Genomic DNA, 23,438 nt, shown 5'->3' with positions numbered 1-23,438 from the left:
TGGTACATCCTGCTAGGGAATGAATGGCTTTTCAAATTTAGGAGACCCAAGGAGCTTGAACGAATATGCATGTATTCTAGAAGGATATCCACCGTGGTGTAGCCTTAGGAGGTCACCCGTTCAAAATCAAGGTGTAGGACCTCTGCAGTCAATTTATCTCGTAACAATGTGTCCTGGTTTCTGCTGAGATAGTTTTCTTCCTAGTAGCTGGTACAGTGCTGTGTTTTGGATTGTGAGAATAATGCTCGTAACACACTGATGTTTTAGTTGTTACTGAGTAGCACTTCTGTTAAGTCAAGGATTTTTCAGTTTCCCATGCTCTGCCAGGGAGGAGTTGCACAAGAAGCTGGGAGGGAGCACGGCCAGGGCAGCTGACCCGAACTAGCCAAAGGGATAGGCTCGGTATATAAACTGGGGGGAGTTGCCTGGGAGGGGCTGATCACTGCTCAGGCATTGGTCAGTGGGTGGTGAGCATTTGCACTGTGCATCTCTTGCCTTGCTTTTCAGTTATCTCTTTTTAAATTAGAACTTTTAGTTACAGTTAGTATATTTTGTTTTGGTATTATTTTCTTTCAGTTTAGTTATCAAACCGTTCTTAGCTCAAACCATGAGTTTTACTTTTTTTCTGATTCTGCTCCCCATGCCACTGGGAGCAGGGAGGAGTGAGCAAGTGGCTGTGATGCTTAGCTGCTGGCTGGGGTTAAACCCCGACACAATTAAACCATCCCGTCTGCAGGCCCAGGAGCAGGTTTTAGCTGAGTAACAAAAGTCTAGGAGAAGCAGAAATTGGCTGCTGGTGTTGCTAAAACAAAAGACTACCTGAATCGCAGAATATTTTTGTAGAATTGTTTTGTTTGGAAAGTTGCTTTGCCTAGCTGTATTTACAGCTGTTTGCTAAGAAAGATAAAGTCATCTTGATAGGCTAAGAGTTCACTCAGCAGGGAAGGGGAGAGTGGAGCATCAAAGTTAAAGGCAAAACCAGTACGGTGCAAATTCATAATCCTGATTTTTCGCAAATCAAAATTATTAATACCACATTATATGCTAAATATCATGGAAGTGGAGAAATGCTTGGATAATAACATGAGCTCAAAGAGCAGAGAAATTTAGGCATAAGACACAAGAAATAGATGATTGTTCTTCAGTAACAAAGTTAGAAGGTTGGGGGGGGTGAGAGGGGGTGTACGGGGGGTGGGGGTGTGTTGTTTTGGTTTGTTTTTTTCCTACCATATATGAATATATTTTCTATCTATGCTAAAGTGCAATATTTTATTTTAGTTTATTATTATTTTTAAAATATTATAATATTTTTAAAGGACCATACTCTTATATAAAAGAAAAAAAATTCTCAACTTCAAAACTGTTTCTTGTTAAGAGCGTTGCTCACTATGATTGCTGTCAGAAATATAGAAGTAAGACTGTGATCATGAATGATTGAATGCTTCTTTTTTGAAAAGAGTGAACATGATGCAACTTAAAACTTTAAGAATTCAAATTCTTGAATGTTTTGTGGCTATCGTGAGACCGAGCTGTTGATCAGTAGGAATTCTGTTAACAAAGATGTATTAGTTTTTCTAACATTCTCCCAATTTTTTCTTTTAAAAAATATTTTAAATTATTTGCTTTTATCTTTCAGGTGTAAAATATAATTTAGGATTTTGGGACTTTTTATAGTTTCTATTTAGTGTGTCATTCTGCATATCACTCATTCTGTTTTCCTTTTTTTTTTAAAAAAAATATGGAGAGCTGTGACAATTAGGTACTTCCATTGGGAATTTTGAACTCCCTTCTATTTTTTGAAAGCTTTATTCCTGTAAAACTCGTTGTGAATCCTGCATTGAATAGTTCTGAAGTCCAGATCATTTCCCATTTAACCCCTTCTTACTTTCCATTGCTCTAGATTTGGACTCAGCAGGATCGTCAGTGCATCCTTGATACTTTAGCACAGTTATTACTGGATAAAGAATGTACCCTGTTGATTGGCCGTCAAGTTCGGCCGATCTTGTTGGATTTGTTGGAAAGAAATGCAGAATCCATTAAAGCTGGTGGCCAAATCAACCATGATCGGCATGAAAGGCTGTGTGTAGCAATGAGCAAGCTGGTTGCTGACCACCCTGATGTTTTGCCGTGAGTAACATAATATTTCTCTGGTCAGTGTTTGACTTTAGGGATTATATGCTTGTTAGTGGTCACTGGTAATGGGAGGTGGTGTTACAATTTAGATTGGCTCCCAGAGTCACAAATGTGTTTTGAATTGAAAGAATGATTTAGAAAACATGAATCTTAAACACAGCTTTTTAAAATTGTGTTGTACAATCTAATTTGATTTTCATCTTAATGATCAAAGAAAAACAAAACGGCTGGCATGAATATTTCTCACAACCAGAATCTCTGCATTTAAGATTAGACCTGTTGGCCAGTAGAATACAAGTTACAAAAGTAAGAATATCAGTATTACTTTTTCAGTAAACAAGAGCAATCAAAGAGATTTCACCAAAGGCAGTATGGTTTCCCCTTGATAATTAAGTAATGATTTCTAATAAGGTAAAGTGTGTGTTGTCAGCTGATAGCTGAAGTGATTGTCTTTCCCAAGTGTGGACAAAGTTAAATATAGGCCTTAGTTCTTACTGTACTGTCAATTACTGTCTCAAGACCTCTGTCCCAATGTTTTTATTAGTGACTGTTTTCCTTTCTTCTTGGCTTAGATGTCTGTGTTCCATCTCTTTCTCTCTCTTTCTTCTACAGATTTGCTTTAAGATACTTTAAGAATACATCACCAGTTTTCCAGAGGCTTTTCCTGGAGAGCTCGGATGCAAACACAGTCCGATATGGGCGCAGACGAATGAAGTTACGGGACCTAATGGAGGCAGCCTATAGATTTTTACAAAAGGAGCAATCGATTTTCCGGGAACTATGGGACTGGAGCGTGTGTATTCCACTCCTAAGGAGTCATGACACTTTAGTCCGATGGTAAGTTAAACCTCCCAGATCATCCCAATTGAAAAGATATATCTGTATCTAGAATTGTATTTAGCAATGTTCACATGCAAGTAGAAAACAATTTAAATTAATACCAGAAAGATCTGTGCTGATGTTATCTGTATCTGTGCTTCTCGCTTCTTCCTGATCTTTTGAAAGCGGTAGTGATCTGTCACAAAGTGAAACTTAGGCTAGCTCTCAGTTGTGCTTAAAGCTATGCTCTGAAGAATTTTTTCAAATAACTGCAATTTACTCAAGTTGGATTAATGGGAAATGTTGAATTTATCACTTCACCTCTACTCTAAGCCTCTTGGCATATTGCATGCATTCTGGCATGTTATCCTAGAAAAAATTAGAAATGAATCTACTCTCACTCCAACTTACATTACAACAATATATTATAATATCCTGCATTGATACGCTATTAACAAGTTGGGTTTTTTTCTCTTACTTGTATATAGACATCTCAGTCTCTGTAAACCTTATTTAAGCTATGCTTCCTAATTGGCCTTGTTCCAAACTTTGCATGTGGTTTTGGTCAGACGTTTTATGTTAGGTGTCTGCCTGCAGGGCTTCAACTTAGTCACCTGATCCACCTCATTTATTTCAATAGCATGACTGATGGTGCCTTTTATTTAAGAAAAGGTTTTTAGTAGTCTTTTTTTAAACAGAAATCTAAAATTATGTCACTAACACCTAATTTTAAAATAATGTATATAATTTTGGAAGGATGGAAAAAACAGTGTTATCTACCAGCCAGTTGTGAAGCTCTTCAGGATGACATACACTTAGTCTTATTAAAAGAAATAGAATTTCTAATTCATTGACTGGAATTGGTTTACCTGGTGTTCAGCTAATAATCTTCAGTAGGTGGATGAGCTCACTTTTAAATTTTGTCCTGAATGACTACTTCTGCCAACCTTTTTTTTCATACAACCCCCACCCCCCAGCTTATTGAAAGCTTTCTTCTTGGAAGGTAACAACAGTAGTGTAATAAAGAAGTGTTCTAGAATTTGTACAAATGTCCTTTTGTTGTGAGACAACTTTATGTAGTAATGAAGTCAAGACTTAGGAGTAGTTGGCTTCTTTTGACATTGAGTCTTCAGTTCATTGCGTTAGGGTTATGTTAGAAATACAACGTAGAAGGTAATTTTGAAAGGGAAAGGGGAGGAGGAGAAGAAAAAATTGGGCAAAGAAAACCTAATTTTCATTGTCTCATATGTTAACCTTCATTTATTTGGGAAACTGCTGCTCTTTACTGTATTTCTGTTGATCATTCAGTCCTTCAGAGAAAGATTAGCTAGTTGGTATATAAATGATAAAATATGCCATGATATAAGTGCTTTTCTCATGTCTGAGATATTTCTCTAATCTTAAAGAATGTTCAGCATAGCACTAAAATAATTTCTATGACGAAAGTGCTCTGCAAGTATTTTCAAACTTGCTATTTTGGTTTGAGATTAACAGTTGTCAAACTTTATTTCTTAAGACTTATGTTTTGATATGCTTTGTTCTAAAAATAATTTTTAGGTATACTTCAAACTGTCTTGCTCTGGTTACATGCATGAATGATGAGCATAAATTATCTTTCCTGAAGAAGATATTCAATCCTGAGGAGCTGATACATTTCAGACTCAAGTAAGAACTTTTAAAATCTTGAACGCTGTTTGTTGATGGCTTTCAGTTGAGTTAATAAACATGCATTTCACAGGCTACTAGAAGAATCTCAGCTGCAGAATGTGGAACAAGCCCTTGTTTTGGCCAATCCGGACTCCTCATTTTGGCAAAAGGAGAAAGAACTGCAATATACGCAAGGATATATTGTATCAGGCGACCTCTCTGCAAATGTAGTAGCTGTATGTGGTATTGTGCTGCCTAGACTACAGCTTGTTTCTGAAGAGCAGGTATGTAACGGAGTTAAATCTGACCCTTTTTGGTTTTTTCTTTTTTTTTTCCAAAGAATCTCTAAATGTGGTGAACTGACTTTATTTCCTGCTTGAAGCTTATTGAGATCCTATGGGTAACGTGTGTATCTTTAGCTTTCTTGATGTGTGTTGTAAGCTAGTGTTGTGTAATACAGACACTGCAAAGAAATTCTGCAGTGGGATGAAGTGATGAAGGCATAATAGTGCTGGTCATTTTATCTTCTTGTAGCGTTTCTTATGAACATACTTCAAAAAATATTCAGCATTACATAGTTTCTCCTCCAGTCCAAGTTAGGCTGATGTTCCGTATGTGAGTAAATCCAGGATCTGGCACAGTTGCTTTTACTTGCATGCAGTAGGGGGTTTTTTGTGCTATAGAAACATCTTACAAACAGTCTTTGTTCAAACATATTCTTAGTTCTTTTCTTAAAACAAAAGGAAAATAAAGCTGCTACTTTTCTAGAAGGCAGAAAAAGGTGAGAGGAAGTGAGCAAGAACTTACTTTTTCCACTTGAGTGAAGTGTAATGCAGAATGTAGTGCCTTATAATTTTAGGAAGTCCATCAAAGGCATAATTTGAGCAAACGGTATTTAGCTTTTTTTCTCTTGAGATGCTCTTCATCTTGTACTGTTCAGGTTCTTCTTTGTACCCACAGCAGATGTTTTTGACTGTTTTTCTCATTTAGTTACAGATTAACTCTTAGCTGAGTTTTTCTGTTTAATTTTGTGACACTGATCTACAAATGAAGGACAAAGAAATGAATGAAGACTACCAGTGTCCAGAATTTCTTGAGTAGCAGAAGCAAGGAAGGAGGAATTTCTTCCCAAATTTCCCCCAGCCCCCCAACTCCTGTAGTCAAGTTTGCTGTATTCTAGCTTTTTTATAGGGTTGAAAGTGTGGTTTGAAATTCACTGCAGGAGGGGAAACTGTAGAGCTGTTTCAGGAGATTCTTACACCCATGCCAGTGTCATAGCTGCTGCAGCTGTGCAGAAGCTCAGCTGTGCTATAAACTGGATTACTGAAGGGATACTCTTTGTCTGTGAGAGAGGAGAGAACTTCCCGAAAAGGCATGCTTTTATTTTTTTAATAGCTACAGGTATTTTACTGACCTGGTATACAGTGTAGTTCCAGTTATACTGGGGAGGTTCCAGTTACAGCTGAGAAGGTCTGATGAAGAGGTAGGAGCTAACTGAGGGAAAACAGGTATTCTTGAACAAAACTAGCAGTGTTACTAGAGAAGTACATGAAACTATATCTGAAAAGAAGAACAAATGTAAATATACTTGTTTTGGTGCAGTATGTACTCTGGTTTCTTTTCTCTCTGCCTTCTGGCAGGAAAGCACTAATTTTTGTGACATATACTGATATATAAGTGACTGTAGCAGAGTCAAAATATCTGGAGAGTATCTGCAGCATTGATTAATTACCATTCAGTAAACCACATTCATTGCACTTTTGAATAAAATAAAAATGTTACTGAATTTACCTCTTTTTCATGCACTGAATTGATGATCTTATACTTTGACGTGTGCAGGAAGAAGTAAATGGAACAGTTAGTACTCATTCTTGTGTCATCTAAATCTAACTGCTGGTTGATTTGTCCTGTGATTTGGATCCATTCTGATGACTTAGTTTCAGTTACATTGCAAATAGTATTTGATTGACATGTGTTATCATTGAACAGTTACTGTGCCTGTACTGACAACTTAGTGTGAACTCCCTTTGGGAGCAAATCATACATATACTTGATTAAGTGTTTCACCTATATAGGTTTTTGATAAGATCTATTTTAATATCTGTCATTAAATACAGTTTTAGAACCCTTTATTTTATTTGATATGTGGTGACAGATCTGCAGGCCAAAATTTTCTAGTTGTTAGACTTACTTTCTTAATTGTTCTGTATTGTACAACTTGTGAAAAAGTAATGATTTCAGCATAGTAACTCAAATTTTATGTTTGAATAGGAAAATAACATCAGCCGTTTTGTTTTGGTTGAATCTGCCTTCACAAATCTTCAAAATCTTGCTATTGCTGTAGCATATCAGAGTCCTGTTTTATTGGAAGGACCAATAGGATGTGGCAAAACTTCTTTAATTGAGTATTTAGCAGCTGTTACAGGAAGAACAAATCCTCCTCATATTTTGAAAGTTCAGCTTGGGGATCAAACTGATAGTAAGGTAAGTGATGAAGTTGTTTTATGGTTGGATGATCAGACATAATTTTTATTTAAAGCATGAACTTAAGATAATGTTTAGTTTTTTACCCAAAGACCCCGCAATCCCCAACACTATAGTATTGGTCTTACTATTGATGAGAGTAAATAAATATTAAGAAAAATCAGTTAAGCTTCCATAGGTTTTAAATTCTGTGCATAATTGTGCTGTATCTGTTTCATTCAATTAATGTTTTGTCAGGGTTTTTCTATGTGGAAGAGCCTTACTGATTTTTTTTAATTGAAAAAAATTAATTTGTATTGGGGGAAAAAAAAGATTCTAAGATGACTCAAGCTGGTGCCAAAGACTGTATGGACATATGTCAGTTTAAGTAGTCTAATGTCAGTTTCATCGGATGCCAGCCTTCTGTAGTAAAGGTGAGATGAAGTAGGGTCCTGGGATGTTGAGGACACTTCAACTTAAATAGTAGTGATCTAGGCTTAGCTGTAAAGATAAAACAAGAAGTGAAGGTAATTTCACATTTTTCTGTGTTTTCTTGTATAACTTTTGAGATTGAATTATGTGGCTTGGCTCTGGTTAGTCTCTACCAGAAGTGCTATCTTAAAGTTTTTATGAGGATACATAAGCACCTTCTTTACTTGCATAGAACAGCTGATTTCACCATCTCACAATGGCTCTCCACAAGAGTATCTTTTCACATCTGTGAGTGAGACCGACATATTGAGAAGTGGTAAAGTTCAAGGTACAAAACGTGTAATAGTGAAACCGTACATAAATAATTAAGGAATGCTTAAATGTGGAAATTACAATTTTGCAGAGAAGCAACACTTGACTGGTTTTGTATCTTGGAATAACTTGCTTTACAATTCTTCTTCCTAGCTTAGTGACAGACTTCAAAAATGTAAAAAATGTTCAGTGCATCCCTAGACAGTTTTGTATGTTATACTGTTAATTGTTGTTAATTGTTAATTATGGTGGTATAGCTCTGTAAATTCACTTACCTTGTTTATTTTAATTACTATGTTTCAGTTACGTTACCATGTGGAGGGGTGTAACTTTTTTTTAATTTTAAAAGGTGTACTGATGGGCGGATATTCCCAGATGGATTGTTTAGTAATGTGGAGGCTAAATAAGTGTTACAAAAACTACCAAAGTTGGTGTATTAAGTTTTTACTCTTGAGTATTGAAGGGATGTAATAAGTAGGTCTCTAATTCACTGATTGTTTCCTTCATAGACGCTGCTTGGTATGTATCGTTGTACAGATGTACCAGGGGAGTTTGTATGGCAGCCTGGAACCTTGACACAAGCTGTTACCAAAGGTCATTGGATACTTCTGGAGGATATTGATTATGCTCCTCTGGATGTGGTATGTAGGTTCATGTTCACTGTAAGGTACTGGTCTTAAGGCCCATACTAGCAGTTTTTGGAGTCTAATCCCCATGAGTTCTGCAGCAGTATGTTGAAAATACTACCCCTTTAAAAGGGGTTAGAAAGCATTAACTTGTCTGTCTTCATTCACATATCTGCACACTGCATTAGTTTTTGTCATTGTTTTAGAGTAGTGATGGCACTGCCTCTGATGGCAAATTTCACTCTGAAGATTTGAATTGACACTGATCATGATCTATGGGTCTTTTAAATCGTGTTTTAATGTTTGAAAACAAATGTGGCCCCAAACACCACAGCACCACTCTAATACAGCGCCATTGTATTAGTGCAGTGCTGTTAATAAGAATTTTTTCAGTGTTGTGTGGTTTTTTGGCTCGGTTTTGTTTTCTTTTTCTTACACATTTCTTACTTCTGGCTTGGATATTAAAAATGTGTTGTTACATTAAGCAGTGTAGGTTTTAACACATTTCCCATTTTCAGCTCCAGAACAACTAGTCAGACTGTCATCTTTCCCTTTTGAAGTGATGGCTGCTGAAAGCACGTCTTCGACAAGAATGATACCATAGAGGTGTTTTGCTCTATAGGCCTCCTGGACATTCTGCAGATAGTTGTTTTCTTTCATATCTGTCTGTAGAGCATCTTTTGTGTGACTAAATAATCTGACAGTTTGTTTATTGGGTTCTAGGCTTCTGAAATAAATACAGGGAATTTACAGGAAAGCCAAGAAATACTGCTTGTATATACTAGAGAGTTTTTTCACTGTCAGAGGGTCATGCACTTAGTTGCTTCTGTGGACTCAGCTCCTTGCACTCAGCGTGCCCTGAGTAGTATTTTGCATTCATCTCCCTTTTCTTCAGGCCTGCCCTGCAGGCATCCTGTCTTCTTTCTCCATATCAAAGTCACCATGCTTGCCTCCCTCTGTGCTGGGGGATGATTGTGGTCCTACCTCCCTTTTTCCTTTCCACCATTATTACTGTCCTTCTGCATGGAAGGATAGATTCTTTAAATAGATACCAAATTCTCCTGGGCATAGCAGGGTATACACTGAAAAATGTTGATGTTTGAGAATTGACATTTTTTAAGATGCAGGTCATCTTCGTTTAGACAGATAAAGAAAATAAGGCTTCTGATGTTAAAATGTCTAATAATTCATTTGACAGTTCAAAATAAATAGTTTTGATTTGGACTTGCAGTGTAAAGACTATTATTTCTGTTGTCTTATCATTAAATCTGGATATAGAAGAAAGAAGATAGGTAAGCATTACACCTGTGACTTCCACTGCTGATTAATATTATGGGCAACTCTGCAGTTCCTCTTAGCATCACTTGAAAGTACAGTCTATGGGAACTGCATTTTCTGACAAGGTAGCGGTGCTCAGTCAAAGTGCTCTAGCATCTCAAGTGTGAAATGAGTGTGGATGCGTGTTACGGTTTCACCAAAAAAAAGTTCTATAAATTTTCTTCTCTTCCCAGATCTCTGTGCTGATTCCTCTTTTGGAAAAAAGAGAGTTGCTGATCCCTGGTCGTGGTGACTGTTTAAAAGTAGCGTCTGGATTCCAGTTTTTTGCGACCAGGAGGTAGGCTTGTAAAGTTAAATGAAGTTAAGAGCATGGATATCCTATTTTTAAGTCAAAGACAGGAAGTACAAGGTACTTGGGCAGGAGTATTTTAGCAATTTCCAATTAAGAAACAGTAGAAGTGATAGAAGTTGTGAAAGGAATTTTTTCTTTGTAGAGCAGCCTTGTACTGGGTGAATCCAGTCTTTGTACAGAAAGGTCACTTCATCAAGGCTGAAGGAATGAAACTTACTGGGGGGAGCCATACGAAACCAGCTTCTTGACAAAACAAAATACCACTCTCAGGAGTTACTGTGTGAAGAAGGTTTATGACTGATATTCACAAGGTGTCTTGACTTGCTAGTTCTAACAGTGCCTGTGTAAAATATTTCTTAGTTTTGCTGGTCTTGGGGTAATTGGCAGACTACTGGATGATTGATTTTCTGGGCTTTGTTTTTTGTGTTCCACCTCCTTGAGCAGTTGTATACATGTGTTCTCTGGAAGATACTGTTTTTAAAGAGTTTCATGAATAATTGTAACTGAATCCTGCATCTATAATAAGATAAAGAAACAGAGGGAAAAATTTTTTTAAGAAAATCTGGTTTGTGAAAGTCTTGTGTCAATACAGATGGCTGTAATATTTTGTAACCAGAAAAAGATTTAAGGTACTCTTCCTGTTTACTTCACTGTAGTAATGGCTCATGCATCAGATGTCAAATTGTCTTCTTGTGTATTAAGACATAATATTATATCGAGATTAAAGGTTAGGATACCTGTAAGGGGAATGGTTACATGGTTTTCAAATGTTTTGTAGTTTACTTCAAATTCTTTAACAAATTTTCCTGCTTTTGTCTTCCTTCCATAAATTTGTTTTTTTCTGTGATTCATCTGATCTATTTTTTTCTGGAATTGAGTCTTTTGGATTCAGCTGTCTTTTGGTTGACTCGTCTCCTAAGATCATCTTCTGTATATTTTGTCAACAGTTTGTATAGCAGCAAATTATAGTTTCCATTGGGCTAGGTAGAACAGATTCAGTAAGTCTGTTGCAGTTTCCAGCTGTGGAATATTATTTTTTAAAAAAAGACACAGAAGAGCAACCAAAACCCAGACCAACCTAAAAACCAGCAGAAAACAGAGTCCAAACCACAAACCCACTATCTAATGCTTTGCACATGCAAGGGTACTTCCACAGTGGGTATAACACATGGCTGCGTAGTTATTTGTGCAGTAAAAAAACCCCCCAAAAAACCAAAACAAAACCAAACGAAAAAACCCCAGACCAAAATACATGATGGAACGGAGCGTGAGACTGAAGAATGAGGAAAAATAAACAGGAAAGACTGTGGAAGGGAATAGGCACTGGAGATGCTTTTCCTGCATCTTTGCAGTAAAGCACAGATCCTTTAGGATCTGTGGAAGATACTTTCTAAGCTACTTCTGTCACACTCCTCTCTTTAGAAAGGATTCTGTATGTTGCTTCTGATAGACTTAACTAATTGTCAGTCTTTTTGCAAGTATCTCATAGGAGATTTTGTACTACAGGGGGAAAAAACACTGTGGTAAAAGAACATAATTTGAAAAGCAGAGATAGGCAAGGTAGAGTGAGTGACAGTATAGTGACAAACAGTGGGTGATCTATGCATGAGCATTACGCTGTAGAAGCAGTATGTAACATGTTCTTTGATGCACAGGAAAGCACTGTAAATGTTGAATTCTTCAGCGAGACACAATATGCTGTGTTTCTTCATGTTGTTTTGATTTAGAATATTCAGTTGTGGCGGAGGTTGGTACAGGCAGCAAAGCAGCCACGCTGCTCTCTTGGACAAATATTGGACCAAAATACATCTGGATAACATGAGCAAAGGAGAACTCAAGGAGGTATGGTGTGTGTTGCTCTGTTGTGGCATGTGAATAATTGTTTCAGTTAAGGGTTATAAATGTTTTTCAGTAATAAATTTGATCCTTGTTTTTATCTCCAAGTTCCACAATACACCCGTATCATTTCAGATTTATCCTGCCAATTTTGAAGTAAATGGGCAGTTTGTCAGGAAAATTTGAAGTGAATTGGACAAAGATTCCTGGAACTTGCCTTGGGCAAACACAGTTCTGCTTTGAATGCGTCTTAAGAATCAAATTACTTTGCCATTTCGTAGCCCACAGACATTTAAAAACAGAGAAAAAGAAGAAAAAGAAAATTGAGCTTATTCTCAATCCTGAGTTCTAAGCTTTGAGATGAAAAATAGTTGGTCAGTTATCAATTACAAATAACTATTTCTGTTACCATCTTTTGTTAGCATCTCTAGGGAATGTTTGTTTTGTGTAGTCTTCCAAAAAATTAAAGGAGCCTAGGGCTTAAATGAAAATAGAATTCTCTGGGTATTCTCCTTGTGATCTAGAGCTCAGAATAGTATCTGATTTTAAAAGAGCCTTGCCTAAGGGAAAAGGAGAGTGAATAGTCTCTAATAGCAGAAGAGTTGAGGAGAAAGTTCTGAATTTTCTAGAATAAAGAAGGTAGTTTTTCAATAGGATTCATTTACTCTGTGGGACTTGTTCAGCAGTCAGCACAGTTACGAGTGACCTTAAATATCTGTGTATTTTTCCGTTTTGTTATTTGTCAGCTAATTGTTAGGAGTGGTTCAAGAACAGCTCTTACTTCGTACTTGTAGATCTTTTTGGAGGAGAAGCAAATAGATACACAGGGAGGCTTCTGCAGACAGTTTGCTGGAGATATGCATGCTTGTGTGCTGTAGCTGCTTCTACTACGAATAGATCCATGTGGGCAGGAAATTCCAGGAAGCTCACAGTTGCAGTATTAAAAAAGGCTATCTGTCTGAACTGATGTCGAAGATGACCTCCAGAAAGGACCAATATACAAGTAAAGCTTGGCTGTCAAAACGTTAATTAAAAAGGAAGCTTTGTGAAGCTAAATGTGTCACCACTAGGTTCTTTCTATTATAAATTTTTGTAACTTTGTACCTCAAGTCACAAAAATAAATAAATCAAACACTGTAAGATTCTGTAGTAGTAGAAGAAGAGACAGTGGTATTTAGAAACCATCTGCTTGCTTGTCTTGCAAATAGACTCATGTTCTTCTGGTTAATCTTAAAAGTCAGTCTGGCAAGGAAGGACCAGTGTTCCTGGCCTGTATCTGTGGAAAGCTTATTTTTCGGAAGCATTTATTTTGGTTGGCAAGCTTTAGTGGGGAGAACTGAGCTGAAAGGAAATTACAGAAGAAAAATTAGCCCCTTAATGTATCTTTGTCAGCGCAGTGACTAGACAACTTGAATGCTCAAAAGATTTCAGTCATAAAAAGCCAGGAGGTAAGAACTTCTGTTATTGGTTGTGATTTGGGGTGAATGTGCCTTTTGTTCTTCCTGTTGGTGTTTGTGCAAATGTGTTAAGTGAATTGGAGTAGAGGTTGAGTTGACAAAATCCACTTTTAGCATCCACATCAGTATCGTACAAGTCACAATAATTTTTATTCTCTTCAAATGAGAGATTTCAAGAGAGCGGTTGCATGCAGCTTGATAGCTGGAGTAGCTATTGAAATGTATACTATTTAAAATTTGGGGAGTTGGTGGCTTTCTTCCAATGCTAAAGATTTTGTTTTGGAGGTTTTTTTTGTTTTTTTCTTTTTTCAGGTTCTTCAAAGGAGATACCCCAACCTTGCTCTTGTAACTGATCATTTGCTAGACATTTATATTCACCTTACGGGAGACAAGTACCAGGCATTAGAAAACAGTGCTTCTGGATCCAGACACATGCCAGAAGAGTCATCAGAATCAAGATCAGAAAATAAGAAACCAAATCTGGAAGGACGAGAACTATCTCTAAGGTTGTCTTTTCTTACATGTTTGTGAGAAGGAAATTTAGTCAACTAGCTGCAGAGATAGAAGGGTTTATCTTTGTTTTTGTTTTTGTTTTTGTTTTTTTAAATAGTGATAACTACATATCACACCACTTAAAATAGTAATAAATAATTGAACTGCAATTTCATAAAAAATGGGAAAATCTATTTCATTTTAAAATAATAATGTATCTTTAAAAAAATCTCAATCTGAATTATTTAGGATTTCCTATGCCATTCTTTTTGAGGAAAAAGCATAGGTTTTGTCATATGTGGTACTGCACTGGTATTAAGCCATATGGATTACTACTCAGTTCACTGTGACACAAAATATCGGTTCTAGTTAAGAACTGAAATGTACTGTATAATGTTCTCACAATAACTAGTAGACAATGTTGTCAGCAATGATGTATATTTGCTTATTTAGATAATTTCATATTAGACACTCACACTATTCTAACTTACAGATGACTGAAAATAACCAGATCTGTAGTGTGTACTATTAATTTTAGAATTTTTATTATGAAATGCAGCTTGACAATCAGTTATTTCTTCCTCTCATACCAAGTGTCAATTCTTCTCATGTGGAATTTCTGTAACCAGTAGTGCTTTGTGAATTAGTCAGTAAATACTAGGTGTGGGTAGTATCTAATATTTTTGTGAATCACCAGAATGACACTATTTTGAAAACAGCAGTTGTTTTTCTAGAATTAGATGTTTCTTTTTCTTGACTTTCAGAAGATTTTGTTGTTGATAAGGAATCAGTATCTTGAAAAAATAGTTTTTTATACCTTTCTGGATGAAAACTTGCTGCTTTTCAATTTTTCAATTTCATAATTAATTATGGTTTAATGGAATACGTATTATCTGTTTCTAAGCAATGTGTCTGAAAGTAACTCTTGGGCTTTATGAGCTCAGCTACTCTTTAGAATTAGCATCCTATTTATATGTGTCTTCCCATCTACAATTTGCACAACTAAACGTGCAATTGTCAGAAGGTGAGCTAATGACATAAGATCAACATTTAAGAAGGTGCTAGTGTTTTGTCTTGATTATACAGAATCTTTTTGGTTTTCTTTTTAGAGACTTACTGAATTGGTGCAGCAGGATTGCTTACAACTTTGACAGCAATTCTTCAACCACAGCAGTGAATATTTTTCAGGAGGTGCGGTGAGACTTAATCCAGAAATTGCTTAACCACATTCTAGTGTTGTCTCACAAACCTTAAAATACTCTATTTGGGAATGTGAGATGGGAATTTACGTTTAGTTTGAAGCAATTGGACTGTATTTGGAATGTTTGCGACTTGTCTGTTGGAGGCTTTCTTTACTACTAGGAAAGTTGTGCTGAAAGCCGGTCCAGACTTACTAATGTCATACAAAACAACATGCTGCAACATAATTTTAACTGATAGATTGGACTGCATATGACTAAGAGTAAAGGTTTTAAGATCTTTTTCTTGTAATACGAGGCTTCTTTCATACTTTCCTATACATCAATTTACGTTCCAGGTTTGGAATTTTTCAGATGTGCATCAGTTTGATAGTTTTAAGACATGACACCTTACACTGTTACTTCCTTCTACATTTTGGTCCATTCATCTAAAAATAGCTTCTGTGACTGGGCATTGAAAAGTTTTTACTTTCAGTAGAAACTCACTACACTACAGCGTTTAGAAGTTCTTATTACAACTTTTTAAACTCCATTGTTTAACTTGATCTGTGGACAGTGAAATAATTTTACCATGGCTGGACTGCATTCAGGCTTTTGTAAATTAAGATCGTGCTTGTCAGATTATATCATAGAAAATGTATATTGAAGAAGTTGGTTTGTTTTCCTCTTGACAGGCATTAGACTGTTTCACAGCTATGCTGTCCAACCAAGGGAGCAGAGAGAAAATGGCAAAAGTTATTGGAACCAAACTAAACATTTCCAAGAAAAAGGTATGTTGAGCTATATTAACATGATGTTTATTGGTAATAGTCTGTAACTTGCAATTTTTCTAGTGATAAATTTAAATGTCTGCTATTTTTCTTAAAAATTATGCCTACCTCTCTGTCCCAAACACTTTTTTTGCTTTCTGTACTATCCCGGGATCTACTTTTTTCTCATGTTTTATTTTCAGCTGCATTTTTTTCTCTGAAAATTCCAGTGAAACTATTTTAGAGCAGATTGCAAATGGCCTCATCATGCAAAAGAAGGATCAGAGTTGGAACAGCACAGTTGCCTAAGCACGTGATACTGCTAGATGCACAATGCAGTAAAGACTGTTGTTAATTTGGTGGTTACAGAGAACTTTAATCACTTAAACAAAGAGATCAGAGAGAAACATAAACTTCCTTACTACTTGTTCTGTAATAATTAATTCCAAAATCAAGTACCTCTTTAGAGAATAGTAACTCACTATGTATCTCTATGCAGAGTTAAACTAAGTCATTACTTTATCAGCTACTTCTGACTGCAAAAGTTTGCGAAGAAAATTCCCTCCTTTGTTACTTCAAGATGGAAAAACTTGTCAGCTGTGTGGACAGACAGATCCCTGAAACTTCTATGTTTTTTTCTATTTGTTCTTCCTTTGCATTGTTTCAATACAGGAATGTATTATGCTCTGCCAATGGCGAAATATCCTTCTTTACACAGATATTTACCAAGGTTTTTTTGAGGGATGTTGTTTGTTTATTATTAGTTAAGATAACTGTTCCCAGGTTTAAGTTTATGTAGTTCAACTACAATGGAAGTACATGAAGTAGAAATATAGTGGCATAGACCCATTAGCAAATTATTAAACTATAAGATGCTGTTTGCATAGACAAGAACATTTCTGAGGTCCTTTGGTATTTTAGGTGACAAGTATGTAAATCCTGCAAAATATGAAATCTTACCATGAAAAATTAGCTTGCTGCAAAACAATACTGGTAGCATGGCATGGGTGTTCTTACTGGGATGTTGTAGGCAAGATTAGAATTGGAAATGTTGATGCTTTCTTCACAGGTGGAGTTCTTTTGTGAACTCTATAAACCGGAAATTCTAATACGGGAACAAGATGTCTCTGTTGGAAGAGTGCGTCTCGTGAAGAAACAAACCCAGGCTCTCACTGTGCAAAGGTAGAATATCTTGTAGCTTCCATGTGAATCGAAATACTTTTGTGGTGGAATAGAAGAGATTGGAAGTCACAGTCTTAAAAAATGCAAATTGGATAGTCTCTAATGAAAGAAACATGATGATTGATCTGAGTTCTACCTTGTGTATCTTTAAGGCTGTCAAAGCATGGGTATTTTCAGCTTCTCTTAAACTAGAATTTCTTCAAAGCGGTGTGAATCCACAGCTCTTATAAGATTTTGATGAATCTATCTCTATAAAGGGAGATTTTTGTGGCCTTAGCTCCACTGGCCAAGACATTCTTTGAAAGCCCTGAATTTCTAGGTTGTATCTTGAGAAAAATAAGTATCTTATATGGGCACCTTGAAACTAAATTTTTCCAAACCTATATTCAATTTTTTAAAAAAAATTCCTAAATTCCACCACTCCTCCAAAATAATAAAGGTAAAATTGAAATTACCTCCTTGATAGATCAGGGGCTTGAGTTGCTTCCCTTGTTTTTTCAGAGCAAGACAAACCTTTGCTGGCACACGACCATCTGCGGTATTGATTGAACAGCTTGCAGTTTGTGTTGTCAAAGGAGAGCCTGTTCTTTTGGTTGGTGAAACGGGAACTGGCAAAACATCAGCTGTTCAGTATCTTGCTCATATTACAGGTAAATAAAGTTTGAAGACTAACCTGTATGAAGATGAATTAAAAAACAGCAAACAAACAAAAAATCCCTACAAGTTGATGGTACTTTCTATTTCTGTTTCAAGGACACCATTTGAGGGTTGTCAACATGAACCAACAAAGTGACACTGCAGATCTTTTAGGGGGGTGAGTCACTGACTACTGTTTGTTCTGCATAACAAATTGGCAGTATCGGAACAAGCTTCTAACACATGTATAGTAGTTGTGTTGTCTCCACGTATCTGTATCATAGTAATAGCATAAATGTCTTAAGAAATGTGCTTGCATGCTGAAACCTCCTTGTCCTTGCTGAAGAGCAGGGGCAGTTTCACTGAATTGTCTGCATATCTGTATGTGATGAAGTAATTTAAAAGCAGAACCCTTTTACAATCTGTAAAAAGTCTCTTTAAAAATGGATTAGCTGTTCAATATAAATATGATGTAATATATTCATTGGACATACTGGTTGGTAGTAGTAAAAATATTTTACTTATCAGGGTGGTCCTGTCTTTATACAATCACTGCATAAGGTGCATTTAAATATGTGCAATTTTACTTTGTTAGTTGAGTACAACTCTGAAACCAGGATTCCTTCATGCATAATATTGTTTCAGTAACGGAGTTTTTTTCATTCACAGATGCTAGTTCCTGTGTCACAAATAAGTAATTACTCTTTTGCTTCTCTTCAGTTACAAGCCTGTGGATAACAGGCTGATCTGGCTACCTCTGCGAGAGTCTTTTGAAGAACTCTTTTCTCAGACATTCTCTAGGAAGAAAAATCAAACATTCTTGGGACACATTCAGACCTGCTACAGACAGAAACGCTGGCATGATCTGCTAAAACTAATGCAGCATATTCATAAATCTGCTGTTAATAAGGAAGCGAAAGAAAATGCATCTGGTGAGAGCTCAGACTGATCAAACACACATCATTAGTGGCGAACCATTGCGGAGTAGATAAATAGTGGTGAATTTTTTGTTCCTTGAATTTGGGTTTGTTTATGGGTGGATTTTTATGGTTTTTTTTAATTCTCCCATTATTACATCTTCTGGTTTTGAAAAATGCATTCTCTGTCTACAACAAGACATTAAAAACACTGTTAGAATAGTTTTTTGTGTTTTGTTTTTCGTTATTTTTTCTCCTGTTTCGAACTCGTTACTGCTGTTAGCTATGTCTGACAGTGTGAAGATTGGCTTGTCTGACGTATGGTGCCTTTGACATCCGATCTCCACTCAGCACTTGCCGTGTTAGTAAACAGTCCTGGTTGTTTGTGTCATTATTTCATTTGAATCCTTTTGTACTTTCTTGAATCCTGGAACCTCCTTAGGTCTCACAAATACATCCTATTTTAAAAAAAACAACCACCAAAAAAGCACAAACCCAAAGTAATAGCTTTCTTTGGGTGGTAATGACTTTTAAGAGCTTGATGAATGCTTGGTTTCACTGTCAGTGATGCTGATTTGCCCAGTGCTTTACTTTGTTTCATTGTGGTTTTGTCTCCAAATAACAGTTTTTCTTGTTTTATACTTCACAACTCATTCAGGACAGAGGCAATATTGATATTTTGCCTTGCACAGGGTGGTTTCTGTTTCTAGACCAGCTGAACAAGTGAGCTTGTAGTTTACATTCAGGGTGGGCCAAGTAAACTTAATTATGAATTTTGGCTCCCCTATTCTTTTAACTGGTATCTCTGAATATACAGATATTAAAATAAATGCCTACAAATGTAAAAAAAAAAAAAAAAGAGGTTTTAAAGACTCCTTGTTGCAAATATTGGCAATCCTCAAATAAAGACAAGCTAAAATCTGTAACCTGTAAAGCTAGTGACTGAAGTCATTATTATGCTGCATATACCTCAGGCTGTGACTTTAAACAAATAACTGAAATAAGTGCAGTGAACAATGTCGTAACTGATAAGCAACTGTGGCTTTACTGATGCTGAAGTGTTCGTTCTTAATCTGTTCTGTCATAAGGTTTGTAAATTTGGATTTATTTTTCTGAGATGTCTCTTTCTGTCTCTGGGAGTTGGAGATTGGTAACAGTCATGCTGGAACTAAGCACAGCATAAGTATTTGTTCCTAAGCTAGGACATCCTGGAGTGAATAGCAAATTATCTGTATCCATATGTCAATAGTGTTCATCTAAATTTTAGAAAAAAGAAACAAAAAACCAAACAACCAAAAACAAAACAGCAAAAATTATTTATTTTTAATTCATGAGATGTCATCTGTAGAACTTGAATGTTGTCTTTGCTCAGCCAAGTTTACTCTTGTATCGCTTCCTTGAAAAAGCTTGATTAAAACACTGTTAAACATTTTTTATGCCGTTGTTCTGATGGTAAAAGCTTTTTTTTTTTCTTACAGGCTCACCACTGAAGGAAAAGTGGGAGGCATTTGGTCTTAAACTGAATCATGCTCATCAACAGATGAAAATGACAGAAAATGCTCTGCTATTTGCATTTGTTGAGGTATTTAGAGATTTGCATTTTGATGCTAGAAAGATTAAGGAGAAGCATTTAAAAGACTTTGCAATCAGTATTATATAAATAACTTCCTGGCAAGAATCCTGCTATGAAGTAAAACTTGTTCCATGCTAACTCTGAGGAATGAAGTGTGCTACTTCAAGGAGGCGGTGGTTAGATGCGGAGTGGGAGAATGTTTTGTGGTAACACATTAATTCAATGCTGTATAATAGGAATTAGGACTGTTATGATAAAAGAGTATGAGCAGTATGTCATATCATCTTGACCCATCTGCCTAGAGAGGATTTAATATTAAGAATCAGTGTTGTATATCTAGAAGTGATTTTTTTTTTTTTTTTTTAAATGTTTCAAACCCATGGTATAATATTCTAATGACATTAAGTGTGATTAGGGAAACAGTGATGGTTTATGTGTGTTTGTTCCTTGTCACTCTGTTAGTCTGGATATATGCTCTCAAATTTTATGTAAAATATGTAAAATGTTGACCAGTCCTTTTTCTAAAATATGGCTGTATGAACCTTTGACTTAAGTATAGTTATAATTAATAAGATATAGTTCCCTGAGGAATGTAATACTGCTTGTGTCTTTGTTTGGATTTCTTTAGATTAACTGTCTTTATTCTCATGGTGGTGTCAACGAAGCTTATGCACCACAGTGATAGTTATCGCTGATAGGCAGCATTGCACAAATAAGGGACCTTAATTCTGTTCTGAGACAGTCTAAATGGCAACTGATAATGGTGATAACTGTTCTGTGACTTGCAAAATAATTGATACTATTGAGGGAGAGCAGTAAAACTGCTGTTTCTGTAAAAGGTCTGGAATTGCCATTTGTCTAATCAACCCATAGACTACAGAACAAGTATTTCCAGTACACAGATGCTTCAGCTGATACATCATTGCTGGTGACGTGATTAACAAATCGATCTTATTTTTAGGGTACTCTGGCACAAGCAGTAAAAAAAGGAGAGTGGATTTTATTGGATGAAATTAACTTGGCTGCAGCAGAGACTTTAGAGTGTCTGAGTGGCTTATTGGAAGGATCATCTGGGTCGCTGGTGTTACTAGACAGAGGAGACACAGGTACTATTTCTGTGCTTGCTTATGCTATACCTTGCAAACCAGTTAGTTGAATTCCCTATCCTATATGGCTCAAAATAAGTTGAGAACATTTACTATTAAAAAGAATGTGTGCAGAAGAGAATAACATGTTCTTTCTAGACTTCATTCTTTTATTCAAGAAGTGGGAGTTTTGATTCACTGTGGCTCAGGAGATTTCACCATGCAGAAACTTTGCCTCTTTGGACTTTATAAGGAGCAGATCTCTCTAGTGCCCTCAGTAAACATTGTTGTCTCTGAAGACTTTTGAAGGAGTGTAACTTTTTTTTAAATAAAGATGGTTAGCTTGACAGATAAGAGCATGGGACATGAGATTCGGTTGCTACTGTAGAATTACTGTCTTTCACCGATCCTGTAAATATATTGTCTAGTTAGAAATATGTGTACAATACCTTTGTTTTTTCTGAACCCTTGTGGGTTGATCCCAGCCAGCGGCTAAGCACCCATACAGCTGTCACTCACTCTTCCCAACCCATCACCCCTCAGGAGGATGAGGGGAGAAAGTAGGAAGAGCAAAACCAATAAAACTGATGTGAAACAAATGATACAAACCAGTCACTAATTAGCTTCCACAAGCAGACTAAAGTCCAGCCAGTCTCTTAAGCGACAACCACTTTGGAAGACAAAAATCACCACCCTGTTCTTCCTCTACTCCAGTTACTATTGCTGAGCATGATGTTACATGGCAGGAAATAGCACTTTGGCCAGTTTAGGTCAGCTGTCCCAACAGTGTTCTCTCCCAGCTTTTTGCTCACTCCCAGCCTAGTTGCTGGGGGAGGAAGGGCAGAGTGGGGAAAAAGAGAAAGCCTTGATGCTGTGCCAGCACAATTCAGCAGTAGCCAAGACATTGGTGTGTTTTCACAGCACCACAAGGGCTGCTGTGAAGAAAGTTAACTCCTTCCCAGCCAGACCCAGTACAGATGTAAAGGTGAAAAATGCAATTGCAGAATATTGTTTTCTGAAGCTACAGATAGACAAGTGTTGTATGAGCTTCCTAGGCTGGGTTTTCTTCCTGGCGGAAGGAAGCACTGGCCATTGTTCTGAAAGAGACAAAAGGAGTTCTAAGTTAGGGTTTATATAATTTTTGAAATATTTTGTGTTGTTAAAATATCCTGCTATGTGCAAATAAAAGTCAGGGTTTCACTTGCCTGTGGCTGTTGTGAAGATGCAGAGATACTTCTGATAAAATTAGCAAGAGTTTATTGCCTAAAAACTTTTCACCCTGGCATTTTAAGAAAATTGAGTAGTGCAATAGTAGAAGACTGACTTAGATGAAATAAACCTCATTTAACATGATAAATATCCTTTGTTTAGCATTAACCTTATGTCTTTTATTTCTGTTTTCCTTTAGAGCCTCTTGTCCGTCACCCTGATTTTCGCTTATTTGCATGCATGAATCCAGCTACAGATGTTGGAAAGAGAAATCTTCCTCCTGGAATAAGAAACAGGTAGAAAATAATGATTCTGTGACAAAATACTTAATCACTGTCTATTTCCAAGTTTAACTAGCTTCAGTTGACACAGTGAAGAATGCCTTATTTGAAGCCTGAGGATATAAGTCTGTACTCAGATTGAGAGGTCCTTTCCACAGCAAGGTGAAGGCTTTTCATTAAATAACATCAGGAAAATAATTCTGTAAAGTTGCTGAGCATGAACAAATGGTCTGGCAGTAGTGTAGAGTGTTGTCACTGGGGGTAGGGGGATGATCATTCTTTACAATTAAGCTGTCAGTGCCTGGGAATGCTACTGCAGCAGTTTATGTTTCTGATGGGGATAATAAAGACAAGTGCTTTGTGTCTGTTCAGCAGCCTTTCTCGTGATAACTCGGAAGTGTTGATGATCATTGCTAAAAGCTGTATATCCAGCCTTGTTCACTCAGAAGGAAGGTGGTTTACATGGTGGAGCATGGTGTGACATTCCAAATATTTGATGTGTGATCTTCAAATATTGAAGCTGTGGCCAGGAAATTGGAGTGGTGGCAAATCCATTCTTCAGTACTACTGATTCCTCAATGCAAAGTTATTCTGCTTGTATTTGATGCAGTTTCCCTCATGAGTAACAGAAGTTGCAAGTGTATAGTCCCTTACCAGATTCATAAACACTGTGCAAGACTGTCGAGATGCACTGACTGTGTGTAACTAGTCGTTTGTAGTTGTCAGTGGCAAAGTAAGGTTTTATTGCTGTTAGCTCTCC

The 23,438-nt window shown here is 36.6% G+C and overlaps 1 protein-coding gene across 2 annotated transcripts in view; it reads left to right on the top strand.

Moving 5' to 3' along the window:
- Positions 1 to 23,438, top strand: part of MDN1 (midasin AAA ATPase 1) — a 102,476-nt gene that overhangs the window by 5,319 nt on the left and 73,719 nt on the right. For both annotated transcript variants that reach the window (XM_074896040.1, XM_074896039.1), the window contains exons 2-19: positions 1,901 to 2,127; positions 2,746 to 2,970; positions 4,510 to 4,617; positions 4,691 to 4,883; positions 6,871 to 7,083; positions 8,316 to 8,447; positions 9,944 to 10,047; positions 11,790 to 11,904; positions 13,668 to 13,861; positions 14,957 to 15,038; positions 15,721 to 15,816; positions 16,865 to 16,977; positions 17,479 to 17,627; positions 17,731 to 17,791; positions 18,334 to 18,545; positions 20,009 to 20,112; positions 21,065 to 21,209; positions 22,597 to 22,693. In XM_074896040.1, coding sequence (XP_074752141.1) covers positions 1,901 to 2,127; positions 2,746 to 2,970; positions 4,510 to 4,617; positions 4,691 to 4,883; positions 6,871 to 7,083; positions 8,316 to 8,447; positions 9,944 to 10,047; positions 11,790 to 11,904; positions 13,668 to 13,861; positions 14,957 to 15,038; positions 15,721 to 15,816; positions 16,865 to 16,977; positions 17,479 to 17,627; positions 17,731 to 17,791; positions 18,334 to 18,545; positions 20,009 to 20,112; positions 21,065 to 21,209; positions 22,597 to 22,693 — 2,570 coding nt within the window. The remainder of the gene's footprint in view (positions 1 to 1,900; positions 2,128 to 2,745; positions 2,971 to 4,509; positions 4,618 to 4,690; positions 4,884 to 6,870; positions 7,084 to 8,315; positions 8,448 to 9,943; positions 10,048 to 11,789; positions 11,905 to 13,667; positions 13,862 to 14,956; positions 15,039 to 15,720; positions 15,817 to 16,864; positions 16,978 to 17,478; positions 17,628 to 17,730; positions 17,792 to 18,333; positions 18,546 to 20,008; positions 20,113 to 21,064; positions 21,210 to 22,596; positions 22,694 to 23,438) is intronic.

The sequence above is a fragment of the Athene noctua genome, chromosome 1 (assembly GCF_965140245.1).
Source record: "Athene noctua chromosome 1, bAthNoc1.hap1.1, whole genome shotgun sequence".
In the NCBI taxonomy this organism is placed as follows: Eukaryota; Metazoa; Chordata; class Aves; order Strigiformes; family Strigidae; genus Athene; species Athene noctua.
Note: the sequence above shows the minus strand (reverse complement) of the source record. Positions and strands in the feature narration are given on the sequence as shown.